This window comes from Salmo salar, chromosome 15, assembly GCF_965601325.2.
Source record: "Salmo salar chromosome 15, fSalSal1, whole genome shotgun sequence".
NCBI lineage: Eukaryota > Metazoa > Chordata > Actinopteri > Salmoniformes > Salmonidae > Salmo > Salmo salar.
The window spans coordinates 73776883-73790601 of NC_138305.1; the positions used below are offsets into that span (position 1 = coordinate 73776883).

General features: G+C 42.8%; 1 protein-coding gene across 3 annotated transcripts; it reads right to left on the bottom strand.

Annotated features, from left to right (window-relative positions):
• Window positions 1-1294: 1294 nt before the first annotated feature.
• Window positions 1295-6599, bottom strand: LOC106572241 (protein RCC2 homolog). Of its 3 annotated transcripts, XR_001321083.3 has the most exons (12): window positions 6337-6599; window positions 5639-5859; window positions 5331-5424; window positions 4953-5096; window positions 4605-4825; window positions 4373-4487; window positions 4049-4215; window positions 3574-3754; window positions 2582-2760; window positions 2348-2425; window positions 2022-2218; window positions 1295-1661 (listed from the first exon to the last, which is right to left on the bottom strand). XR_001321083.3 is itself a non-coding variant. In XM_014146262.3 (11 exons), the coding sequence occupies exons 2-11, from the start codon at window positions 5843-5845 to the stop codon at window positions 2114-2116; spliced, it is 1491 nt and encodes a 496-aa protein (XP_014001737.1). In that variant the 5' UTR covers window positions 5846-5859; window positions 6337-6599; the 3' UTR covers window positions 1295-2113. The 3 variants fall into 3 exon arrangements, 2 of the variants coding, with proteins under 2 accessions (XP_014001737.1, XP_014001738.1); XM_014146262.3 differs by having other exon boundaries at window positions 1295-2218; XM_014146263.3 differs by having other exon boundaries at window positions 1295-2218; window positions 6440-6583.
• Window positions 6600-13719: the final 7120 nt, after the last annotated feature.

Genomic DNA, 13719 nt, shown 5'->3' on the forward strand with positions numbered 1-13719 from the left:
CCAAAGCAAAAACAGGTTCAGAAACAAGATTCTCTGGTCTGATGGAACCAAGATTGAACTCTTTGGCCTGAATGCCTCTTTGGCGTCACGTTTGGAGGAAACCTGGCACCATCCCTATGGTGAAGAATGGTGGTGGCAGACTAGTCAGATCAAGGGAAATATGAATGTAGCAAAGTAGAGATCCTTGATGAAAACCTGCTCTAAAGCGCTCAGGACCTCCGATTGGGGTGAATGTTCACCTTCCAACAGAACGACCCTAAGCACACAGCCAAGACAACGCAGGAGAGGCTTTGGGACAAGTCTCAGAATGTCCTTGAGTGGCCCAGCCAGAGCCCGGACTTGAACCCGATCGAACATCTCTGGATACCTGAAAATAGCTGTGCAGCGACGCTCCCCATCCAACCTGACAGAGCACGAGAGATGGGAGAATCTCCCAAAATACAGGTGTGCCAAGCTTGTGGCGTCAGTCCCAAGAAGACTCGAGGTGGTAATTGCTGCCAAAGGCGCTTCAACAAAGTACTCAGTAAAGGATCTGAATACTTACGTAAATGTGAGATTTTTGATTTATAATAAAATGTGCAATAATGTCAACCTGTATTTGCCTTGTCATTATGTGATATTGTGTGTAGATTGCGGGGGAAAAAAACTATTTTAATCAATTTTTGAATAAAAATGTACCAAAATGTGGAAAAAGGGGTCTGAATACTTTCCGAATGCACTGCACAATGCTTTTTTTTGCTCACACCTAGATTACTGTAACTGAGACAGAGATCTACAGACAGAAAAATAAAAATGATATTTTCCTACCAGTGGTGTTTCCACTAGTAAATGGGGAAACCGAGGCTTTCTGAAGGCATCGGCGCTTTCACCAAATTGTGCCCCCCCAAAAAACTGATCGTTAATCAGAGCTTCATTTTCAGTACACAATTCAAATTAGGGCAGCATAAAAAGTAGCATTTGATTATACGATTTTTTCCCCCTCCACTGTTTTCATCAAAACTCCATGGCACAGCAGTAAATTGTTGGCTTTAGTAGCCAATAAATCATTTGGAATACCAGGTTAGCGTCATATCAAATTCACTATAAATATAATAATCTATGGGATTATTTAGGATTGCCAACACAGAAGCATATGAAATAAAGAATTTTAACAGCAGTGCAGAAAGTGTAGTTTCACACTAAAACAGAGGCACAACTCAAGTCCTCCCAAAATGACATTCATGCTGGTTTTCATTCCCAAGACTGCAGTGTCAACAGCTGGTTTCCCAGGCTAAAAAGGAGTCACTGAGGAAGATTGACAACAAGCAGACACTGGCCTTTGAGGGACAGTTGCGCATCCTCAACACCAACATTTAATCATACAAGTGAAGAGAAACCAAGGAATGTAACATAAGTCAATGGCCGGAGAGCATCAACTTGGTGGCACAAATGTCTCAGATCCCGGTTGTGTTCTGACAATGCATACAGATCGACCTGACGAGGAGTAATACTGCCATGGACTTCATGAACAAATTAAACTAAATTCAGCAATTGGTCTTTGGGAACAAACAAAGAAACATTTACTCCATACCCCCAAATGACAATTTCAAAAGGCATGGTGTTGGTCTTGAAGTGATCCCTCACTTGGAAATGAATCTGCCCAAAGAGGACTGATGTAGCACCTGTTATGGTGAGGGAGAGGACATTGATCAGTTCAACAGAAGAATAAAAAGACTTCATGAAAATATAGTGAACGCTTCAGTGGAGTTGCATGGATTTTGGGGTAGGAGTAGAACCCAGAGAGGAATAATGTGCTTGGAGAGTTGAGTGGTAGAGTCCCTCTATCCAGCTGTAGAAATCTGACAAGCGTTGTGAGCAGGATGTATTCTGTCCAGAGTGGATTTGTTTCAGTCTTAGTTGTTGTGGCACATTTTTTTTTCATTTAACCTCTGAATCTTTGGCCTAGACCTGACTTGTTTTTCAAAGTGTATGCATACATATTCATGGGAGCCCACCCTCCCCAGCCATCCATCATGACTTACAAAAGGTGACTTAAAGGGCAGGTGCATTCTGGAGAGAATCGGTTGTCTCTGGAGTAAAAAAATAAAAGGTGAGGCAGCTGGATGGTGCCCTATCAGAGCGTGCGAGGGTTGTACTCTGGCAGCTTCTTGAGCTTCTCTTGTTCCTGTGGAGTATCCTGTCTGACGATGACCAGGCAGTGTGCGTATCCCATCACCACCTGCAACCACAAACAAAAAGTTTCAGCCCAAAGAGTGAACATTCACCTAAATGCAGTTTCCCATCTACAGAATACATAAGTGGGGATTCAAATTCATCACTGTTTTCATTCTTAGTTGCTGCTCCACACCTGTTCAGTGTAAACTCCATCCAGGGTCTTCACCTCCTGAGCAGTAGTGGAGGACTTGGCCTTGTTGTCGCCGTATCCCTGTAACAAAACACAAAACCCATGTCATAAGAGATAGAGAAGCCAGAAGAGGTGTGCCAATTCAGCAGTCATTTGAGCACGCAAGTACATTTCTATAATGGTACAGCACTTTGGGTGCGAGAAGTCTGCTTTATAAATACACCAATTAAAACTTACCAGTTCTCCAAAGGTGGGGGAGGGTCCCCAGCTGATGGTGCTGTCGTCTGCAGCGATAACTATACTGCTTTTCCCGCACGCCAGACTGCGGACCTTCCAGCCACACAGGTCCTGCACGGCCTTGGGGTACATGGTAGACTCCCGCGAGGTATTGGTGACCCCCCAGAAAAACAGCCCTCCTGCACAATTTTTAAAAATATTGTAGCTTCCTCATCAAAAGACACCAGCAAAATTTGTCCAACTCTTGGGTGTAATGGCTACATTGTTTAGACTGACAGATGTAAGGTTCAAAAATCAGTTGGCATACCCCTTGAAAATCACTACAATATACACTCAGTGTACAAAACATTAAGAACACCTTCCTAATATTGACTTGCACCACCTTTTGCCCTCAGAACAGCTTCAGTTCGTCTGGGCATGGACTCTACAAGGTATTGAAAGCGTTCCACAGGGCTGCTGGCCCATGTTGACTCCAAATCTTCCGACAGTTGTGTTAAGTTGGCTAGATGTCCTTTGGGTAGTGGACCATTCTTGACACACACGAGTAACTGTTGAGTGTGAAAAACCCAGCAGCATTGCAGTTCTTGACACACTCAAACCGTTACGCCTGGCACCTACTACCATACCCCGTTCGGCACATTTCTGTCTTGCCCATTCACCCTCTGAACGGCACACATACACAATCCACGTCTCAATTGTCTCAAGGCTTAAAAATCCTTCTTTAACCAGACCTCCCATCATCTACACTGATTGAAGTGGATTTAACAGGTGACATAAATAAGAGATCGCAGCTTTCACCTGGTCAGTCTGTCATGGAAAGAGATGTTTTGTACAGAATGTATATCAGGTAGAGCAACAGACTTGGGGGAAGTAACAGTAGTATTCTTGGTTTATAGTGGTATAAATTGATAATAGGGGTGATACATAAAATTATTCTAAAGAGATTTACTCATCAGTGCGACATTCAAGGGGTTAAGCATTGTGTCCCATACCCATCTCATTTACAGCGAAGGAACACTGATAGCCAGTGTAGATTTGGGATGCCCCGCGCCCGGGGAAGTCAAAGAGCTTCACCAGTCTGGGCACCATCTCGTCCTTCTGCTCCGTGTGACCCAGCCGTCCATAACCACCAAAGCCCCAGGAAAACACCCGCTTCTGTGAGTCCAATATCAGCTGGAAACACACACACACACACACACCTCGCGCTAACATCACTAATATACACCAACACTATTGCGAGACATAAAGCTCTATATCATTGTTTGATTGGTTTCTAAAATGCACATTTCTGGCTCAAGGTGTATTTGTGACAGTAGGGATCAGAGCCCGTATTTATAAAGTGTCTCAGAGTAGGAGTGCTGATCTAGAATCAGGTCACCCATGTACATGTAATCTTATTTATTATGATCTAAAAGGTCAAACTGATAATTCTAAGACTGAATACGCATCCTCATCTTTTCTCCTCACCGTGTGATTGCCTCCGCAGGCAACGTCTCGGACCACCACGTTAGGTACAGGCGTCACCTGGCCGTCCTTACTCTTCTCGATGAAGATGGCCACGCGGCGTGCAATGGTCTCACAGTCAAACTCGATGCGCTGGGCGCGGGCAATGAACTTGCCGTCAGAGTTGTGTCCTGTGACCCAAAACACAACACAAAAATAAGTGCAACGCCAGTGTTTGATCTAGAATGATTTTTGAAAGGGTCATTGTGACTCTTCAAATGTGTCATTGGAGAAACTTTTTTTAGAAGTTTAAATCTGTCCAGTCCTGCTCGTTAGTTGTGGACATACCTAGCTGGCCATACTCTGGGCACCCGAACGAGTAGAGGTTTCCTTTGCAGTCCACCACCATGCTGAACTCTGCCCCACACGCCACCTTGACCAAGGGCTGCCCATTGTACTGGATCTGAGAGGGGAAAGGAGAAGCTTTGATAAGCACAGGCTCAGCATGTGGCCATATTAGACCCATAATAAATCAGACACAATAATTAGGCTGATGAATAATGAGGTTGATGTTGCTTACCAGGGCTGGACTGAGGACTGCATCTGTTTGGTTGCCCTGGCCCAGCTGGCCCAGTTTGTTCTCTCCAAACGAGTAGGCGGTGCCACCCTCTGTCAATGCCAGGGTGTGGTTGCGTCCACAGGCTGCAGCCACCACCACTTCGTCTGCGAGGGGCTCAATCAGCTTTGGGGCCTCCAGGCGCTTGGTGTCCCCGTGACCCAGCTGACCCTTTTCATTTCGACCTGACAAAGGGAGAAAGAAGTCAACATTGATCCTTTCTCCTGGACTCAAACAAGCTAGAATGATTACATCTATGAGACATATACATACAAGTATAAACTATGAGCTATTACAGTATAGCATTCCTACCCCAGCTCCAGAGCTTGCCCTCGGTGGTGATTAGGAGGCTGTGGGCAGCACAAGGCCCAGACACCACACTGCTGACCTGCACGTCACTCAGGCTGCCGTAGCGGTGCGGACCCCACAAGTTCTGGCCTAGGTTCCTGAAGGCCACTGCGAGACCACACACACACACCTTTAACAAAGTCTGCTGCGATTTGAAATGCACTTTAAAGTTTGATTTGATAAGAAACAGTTCAATACTGCAGTCAATTATGAGGATTTCTTCAAGATTGTCAGTAGAAAGACAGGAAAAACGACTTTCAAAGTTGGTAGCACAAGTGCTATTAAGGGACAACCGAGTGGAGTATTGCATACAGCAATGTACAGGACTGGGCAGGGTTATACCTTGTGCTTTTGGCACCTCTTTCCTTCCGATGAGATCCCAGTTGGTGGCTCCGAAAATGAGCAGTTGACCTTTGACTTTAGGTAAGTCAAGTTTCTATAGAAATGACAATACAGGGATCAGCTTTATCTTAATTAACGTTTCTCCTGATGTTTTGTTCTAGCACTGCATAAGCACCCTTGATTTACAAGTGACTAATAACATGTTGTTACATTCTCTATTCACATTAACCACAATTCTATATAGTCACATCACAAACCCCCTCCCTTGATTACCTGAACAACGTTCGACAGCCTCATGCAGGACTTACTATTTTTTCCTTGATATCGTCCGCGACAGTGACTGGTTGAAGGCCTGACTTTGTAGCAGGCTTGCCAGGTTTCTTTGTGTTCTCCTGCTCTTCATAATCGTCAAACTCATCATCACTGCTGAACTCCCTTTCCTTCTTTTTGCCTCCTGCCCTCTTCCTCTTGATCCCACCATTCCCTGAGACTTCGGTTACCTTCTTGCGTGGCATGTTTGTCAAAATATCTATTAAAAAGTGGGGGTGAAAACACAGACATGCATTTAGATATCAATACAACCGAAACCAAACTATTATTGCTGAACTGCTGACAATGCAATGCTCTTGAGAGGAAAGACATGTAAACAGTCAAAGGAAAACTAAGTGTAAATGGCTTGTCATTTACACGTTAAATTCAAGTCCAAGTACACACAAGTTAGAAAGCCACCCATCTTAGGCACGATTAACATAGCAACTCGCGCTAGTAATGAATTCTAGCACTCAGTTGTCCGCATTTCTTTGTCTTTGTGCTAACATAATCTGAGGCTACTACCTACTGAACAGCGGACAACTATTAAACCACGGAAAAATACGAAAATAGCCACACAGTGCACAGTTTCACTGGATTAAAAAAAAGAGTTAGCTAGCTAATCTAGCTAGCCAGCTAACGTCACTAACTAAGGCCAGCTAGTGTAAGCTATCGATATCTAAACAAAGACACAAACCTTGGGTAACGTTAACTAACGTTAGCTAGCTAATACACCGATGAAAAACTTTCGCTTTCTCCAACTAAAAGTTGTTAAACCTCTTGATTTCAGATTATTTTACTTCTAATTCGGCGACTAATTAACGTCTGCAGAAGGATTTCCTGATTCTCTAGTGTCTGTCCGTCTTCCTCGTTTTTTGATGGATTTTTTTGAACAAAAGAATCTGCAGTCTCCGGCGCGATGAAACCACGTGAGTACTGCCTACATTTATAATTAACTACAGTTGGATAATGCAAAAAGCCATAACTCTCCCTTATTTATGTATACGTTACAGCTTGTGATAAAAGTTGTAACATATACACTGGGCGAAAATATAAACGCAACATGTAAAGTGTTGGTTTCATGAGCTGAAATAAAATATCCCAGAAATGTTCCATAGGCACAAACTTGTTTACATCCTTGTTAGTGAACATTTCTCTTTTGCCAAAATAATACATCCAACTGACAGGTGTGGCATATCAAGAAGCTGATTAAACGGCATGATCATTACATAGGTGCACCTTGTGCTGGGGACAATAAAAGGCCACTCTAAAATGTGCCGTTTTGTCACACAATACAATGACACAGATGTCTCAAGTTTTGTGTGAGCATGCAAAATCATGCTGACTGCAAGAATGTCCACCAGAGCTGTTTCCAGAAAATTGTATGTTTATTTCTCAACCATAAGCCGCCTCCAACGTCACAACCACAGACCATGTGTATGGCGTCGTGTGGGCGAGCGGTTTGCTGTTGTCAACGTTGTGAACAGAGTACCCCATGGTGGTGGTGAGGTTATGGTATGGGCAGGCATAAACTACGGACAACAAACACAATTGCATTTTATCGATGGCAATTTGAATGCACAGAGGTCCTGAGGCCCATTGTCATGCCAGTCATACGTCGCCATCACCTCATGTTTCAGCATAATGCATGGCCCCATTTCGGAAGGATCTGTACACAATTACTGGAAACTGAAAATGTCCCACTTCTTCCATGGCCTGCATACTCACCAGACATCACCACCCATTGAGCAAGTTTGGGATGCTCTGGATTGATGTGTACGACAGCGTGTTCCAGTTCCCGCCAATATCCAGCAACTTGGCACAGACATTGAAGAGGAGTGGGACAACATTCCACAGCCCACAATCAACAGCCTGATCAACTCTATGCGAAGGAGATGTGTAGCATGCACTGCATGCATGAGGAAAATGGTGGTCACACCAGATACTGACTGGTTTTCTGATCCACACCGCTAACTTTTTTTAAAGGTATCTGTGACCAACAGATGCATATCTGTGTTCCCAATCATGTGAAATCCATAGATTTCACATGATTGGATAATGAATTTATGAACTGTAACTCACTCAAATATTTGAAATTGTTGCATGTTGCGTTTATATTTGTGTTCAGTATATGTTTCAGTGTTTACCTGGGATTCGTTTGCTGTGGATGTCTGGCCTATAAGTATTTTGATTGATGGTCTGCTTTATCACTATTTTTAGGTATTTCTTTTTATTTCACCTTTATTTAACCAGGTAGGCAAGTTGAGAACAAGTTCTCATTTACATTTGCGACATGGCCAAGATAAAGCAAAGCAGTTTGACACATACAACAACACAGAGTTACACATGGAGTAAAACAAACATACAGTCAATAATACAGTAGAAAAATAAGTCTATATACAGTGTGAGCAAATGAGGTGAGATAAGGGAGGTAAAGGCAAAAAAGGCCATGGTGGCAAAGTAAATACAATATAGCAAGTAAAACACTGGAATGGTAGATTTGAAGTGGAAGAAAGTGCAAAGTAGAAATAGAAATAATGGGGTGCAAAGGAGCAAAATAAATAAATAAATAAATACCGTAGGGGAAGAGGTAGTTGTTTGGGCTAAATTATAGATGGGCTATGTACAGGTGCAGTGATCTGTGAGCTGCTCTGACAGCTGGTGCTTAAAACTAGTGAGGGAGATAAGTGTTTCCAGTTTCAGAGATTTTTGTAGTTCGTTCCAGTCATTGGCAGCAGAGAACTGGAAGAAGAGACGGCCAAAGGAGGAATTGGCTTTGGGGGTGACCAGAGAGATATACCTGCTGGAGCGCGTGCTACAGGTGGGTGCTGCTATGGTGACCAGTGAGCTGAGATAAGGGGGGACTTTACCTAGCAGGGTCTTGTAGATGACCTGGAGCCAGTGGGTTTGGCGACGAGTATGAAGCGAGGGCCAGCCAACGAGAGCATACAGGTCGCAGTGGTAGGTAGTTGATATAGGAATTTTATATCGTAATGATAATAATTAACAATCAATAAGCCTTGACTGATTCCCAAGGTTTGTAAGACAATGGGTTAAATAATTAGGCAAGGACTCAGCTGTCTGCAAAAGCTTCATTCGGCTTTATTCATGAGAACGTTCTGAGGTCAAGATAACAAAACAGTCATTATATAGTTTCTCTCTTTACTCACGCACATGCATTTACACACAAACTGTTGGTGAACTGCATCCCCCTTTGACTTCCCACATTGTTTATCACTATCCAGCTCTGCCTGTTCCTTTCCCTCAAGGTTAGGAACCCCTTGAAGTTTTTACTCCCTGTACCATATGTCCTCTGTTCTCTTGGGCACACTAAATACACACACACATTTCTCTCCCTCTCCAGCCTCTACTAGACTTTCTGGGACTAATCGTTCATTACATTGATTATTCATTATCCATGCTACATGACTAATAATTCATAATGGTTTATTGATTCATTTACCTTTATTAGATAATTCTCTTATCAGTAGTATATGGGGCTTTGGTGACAAAACGGATGGCACTGTGATAGAGCCATGAGCTATGATCCCTCCCCCTTTGTCGTCTGTCTTTTTTGTTAAAATGTGAATATGTGCCGAGACGTGACATGCCGGCCTGGCGGGTACTACAAAATAGAAATACATGGGACTTGGAAAATGTAAAGAAAACTACAACCCATGAAGCGACCAAAGTATCATTTCGCCCTCTTGTGACGGGGATGTGCATACCATCCAAAAGCACATTTTTGTATTGTCTCGGCTAGAGCCACAGATGAAAGGGGAAATCTTTGACTAGAGCTCATTGCTAAATGTCAGTGAATTACATACTTGAAAGTGTTCATTTCAACAGCCTGACCCTTCCACTTTGTTTGCTAAGCTACTAAGTTTAGGATGAGGCTTAGGTAACCACTCTGAAATTCAGAATGCCTGAAGGTCAATTAGACTGACATGATTGTTTGAAACATATTTGGAGCTATACATTGTAGACAATGTAAAAACAAAATGGGGCAAAACAGCCTTACCCTATGATAGGGTAAGCTGAGTTGCACTAAGTTCATGAAGCTAAAACTGTCTTTACCAAGAACAAGGAGCTGAGACCTCATTGTCTGTGGCTGTCCATTATTCTCTGTATCATCACATTGTGATAGAGCCTGGACCCCACTAGTGAGTGGAGGGGAGGACGGCTCATAATAATGGCTGGAAGGGAGTGAATGGAATGGCATCAAACACATGGAAACCATTCCCATGAGCCTGTTATGCCCAATTAAAGTGCCACCAACCTCCTGTGGTGTGGTGGGGGGTGACCTCCAGATTTCAGGAGAGTGACCTGATGCATTTGATAGGCTTGCAGAGCAACCCATTGTGAGGAGATGTGCTTTCTGAAAAGGATGTAGATAACAAAGAGAAAAAACATAATTCTTCAATACCGCAGAGGGTCTTCAAATGCCTGAAGTTAACTCCCTTTGACTGTTCAGAGAGAAAGAGAGAGCCCTTATAAAAAATAAAAAAACAGGACTTTTTTTGGGGGGGGGGGGGGGGGAATCCTCATGAATCAGACACGTGGTTGTCGGACATGTGGGAAGTTTCATATGTACATTTCAGCTACATCTGGTGTCCCATCCAGGGACCAACCAGGACCTACTCTGTTTAGCTTCAGAGGCAAACCAGCAGTGGGATACAGGGTGCTATGTTGCTGGAATGTGCCAAAACTTGCAACTGGAAAGAAAACGCAGCGAAAGCAAAGGCCAGGGTAACATAACCAAAGACGTTTTATTTCATTGCGTTATCATACAAAAAATTCACTGGAAACTATTTTTGGGGCATTCATATACATTCATTTGTTCTCACATTTCGAAAGAAATTCCTTGCAATATTTAGTTTTGCTATCAATAATTTTGGGTTTATGTTTTGCCTTCAATATCATATTTTTTGTTTGCTATACTAAGAATGTCTTTCTCAACTTTGCTTGATATTAACAGCACAAAAGTAACTCACTCACTACAGGGTTGCACCATATAATAACACTATGACTCTATTAAAGGTGTTTAAAGCAACAATCCTTAACTGAAACGTTAACAAAGTGTTCTCCCCGCCACAGTTCTCCCCGCCACTCCCCGCCACAGTAAAAAGCTGAGGGATGGGGCTTGAGAAATGCAACCACTCTCAAATCCGTCCACTACGCTATGAGTGCAAGGACTGACCATCCACGATATCAATAGTTTTAATCATGTTTTTAGGTTGTTTACATTTAGTTTGTTTACAAACATTGTATTAAATAAAACAAGTTATATTTTGGGTTTTGATGAGGTAGGACAGCTGAATTAAGCTCATGAGTCATTTATTTGTTATATTCTTCAAGAATCAATGGGTACATATCATTCATTTATAAGTCTAAAAATGGATGTAGCTACTAAGGGTTGCCCCTTTAACAGGCAGTGACCTTCATACAGCAGAACTATGTCACCATTTGAACATGATCCATTAACCTGCCCCAAAAATGTATTCTGTCCACTGTTCTGCAAATGTCCCACAGAATCTTTCCCATGTCCTGCATTTGGGCATTTTAGATGTGGTCACCCTAATTCCACCGGTGGAATCATTGCTGCTGCCTCACCATGTAGTCTTGTTTTTGACATTCACATGTGATTGAGAGTGTTCACAAGTCAATTGTCTGTTGTCAGTGAGAAAGCCCTACTAGACCGGACCTGGTGCTGTAGGCTAGCTCAAGGCCCTATGTAGTAAGTCAAACTGTAGGTGTGTCTTTAGAATGGAAAGGTCAACCCTGTTGGGAGCCAATTTGATTGTAAGAGTATATATGATATTTTATGCCTGAGAGGCTAGTCATCCTGTGTTATTTGTGTTTAAGGTCTCTGCATGCCTTGCCCATCTCACGATGGAGTTGACTCAGTCTGTACTGCATGTCTGGATCTGCCATACACTCCTGAGGAATGTAACACACTCAGGTATCTTATGGCAGAACAGTCAACTGCGAGGATGCAATGAACTGTTGTTTTCAAGCAATTGGTGGCTAATTTGAGTATGAAAAACTTATTTGAAAAATTCCAGTCGGGCTTCCCCTCACTTCACAGCACGGAAACTGCTTTATTGAAAGTCAGTAATGACCTTCTGCTACCGATTAATTCTCGATTTTAGTTATTTTGGATCTCAGTGCTGCGTTTGTCACAATTGATCATAACATTCTTGTTGACCAGCTGGAGAGATGGGTGGGAATCTCCAGCATTTCTCTCGACTGGTTCAGGTCATATATATGTGGCAGACGTTTTTCAGTGAGCATGGGTGGTTCAGTATTGTCCCCAGCACCTATTCACTATGGTGTCCCTCAGGGGTAAATTCTGGGCCCCATCCTTTTTCCCCTGTACAGTTGAAGTCGGAAGTTTACATACACTTAGGTTGGAGTCATTAAAACTAGTTTTTCAACCACTCAACAAATTTCTTGTTAACAAACTATAGTTTTGGCAAGTCGGTTAGGACATCTACTTTGTGCATGACACAAGTAATTTTTCCAACAATTGTTTACAGACAGATTATTTCACTTATACTTCACTGTATCACAATTCCATCGGTAGTTTACAAACACTAAGTTGACTGTGCCTTTAAACAACTTGGAAAATTCCAGAAAATTATGTCTTGGCTTTAGAAGCTTCTGATAGGATAATTGACATAATTTGAGTCAATTGGAGGTGTACCTCTGGATGTATTTCAAGGCCTACCTTCAAACTCACTGCATCTTTGCTTGACATCATGGGAAAATCAAAAGAAATCAGCCAAGACCTCAGAAAAAAAATGTAGACCTCCACAAGTCTGGTTCATCCTTGGGAGCAATTTCCAAACGCCTGAAGGTACCACGTTAATCTTTACAAACAATAGTACGCAAGTATAAACACCATGGAACCATGCAGCCCTCATACCGCTCAGGAAGGAGACGCGTTCTGTCTCCTAGAGATTAACGTACTTTGGTGCAAAAAGTGCAAATCAATCCCAGAACAACAGCAAAGGACCTTGTGAAGATGCTGGAGGAAACAGGTACAAAAGTATCTATATCCACAGTAAAACGAGTCCTATATTGACATAACCTGAAAGGCTGCTCAGCAAGGGAGAAGTCACTGCTCCAAAACCGCCATAAAAAAGCCAGACTACGGTTTGCAACTGCAAATGCGGACAAAGATCGTACTTTTAGGAGAAACGTTCTCTGGTCTGATGAAACAAAAATAGAACTGTTTGGCCATAATGACCATTGTTATGTTTGGAGGAAAAAGTGGATGCTTGCAAGCCGAAGAACACCCTCCCAACCGTGAAGCACGGGGGTGGCAGCATCATGTTGTCGGGGTGCTTTGCTGCAGGAGGGACTGGTGCACTTCACAAAATAGATGGTATCATGAGGACAGAAAATGATGTGGATATATTGAAGCAACATCTAAAGACATCAGTCAGGAAGTTAAAGCTTGGTTGCAAATGGGTCTTCCAAATGGGCAATGACCCCAAGCATACTTCCAAAGTTGTGGCAAAATGGCTTAAGGACAACAAAGTCAAGGTATTGGTATGGCCATCACAAAGCCCTGACCTCAATCCTATAGAAAATGTGTGGGCAGAACTGAAAAAGTGTGTGCGAGCAAGGAGGCCTACAAACCTGACTCAGTTACACCAGCTCTCTCAGGAGGAATGGGCCAAAATTCACCCCAACTTCTGACCCACTGTGAATGTGATGAAAGAAATAAAAGCTGAAATAAATCTTTCTCTCTACTATTATTCTGACATTTCACATTCTTAAAATAAGGTGGTGATCCTAACTGACCTAAGACAGGGAATTTTTACTAAGATTAAATGTCAGGAATTGTGAAAAACTGAGTTGAAATGTATGGCTAAGGTGTATGTAAACTTCCGACTTCACCTGTATATGCTTCCCCTTGGTGATACGGTATCATCCGCAATCATAACATTCAGGTTCACTGCTATACGGATGACACGCAGCTCTATTTACCAATCAGACCCAGTGACCAAGCTAGCGTAGCTATCCATCACAAGTGTCTTGATGACATCAAATGTTGTCTGACAATTTTCTC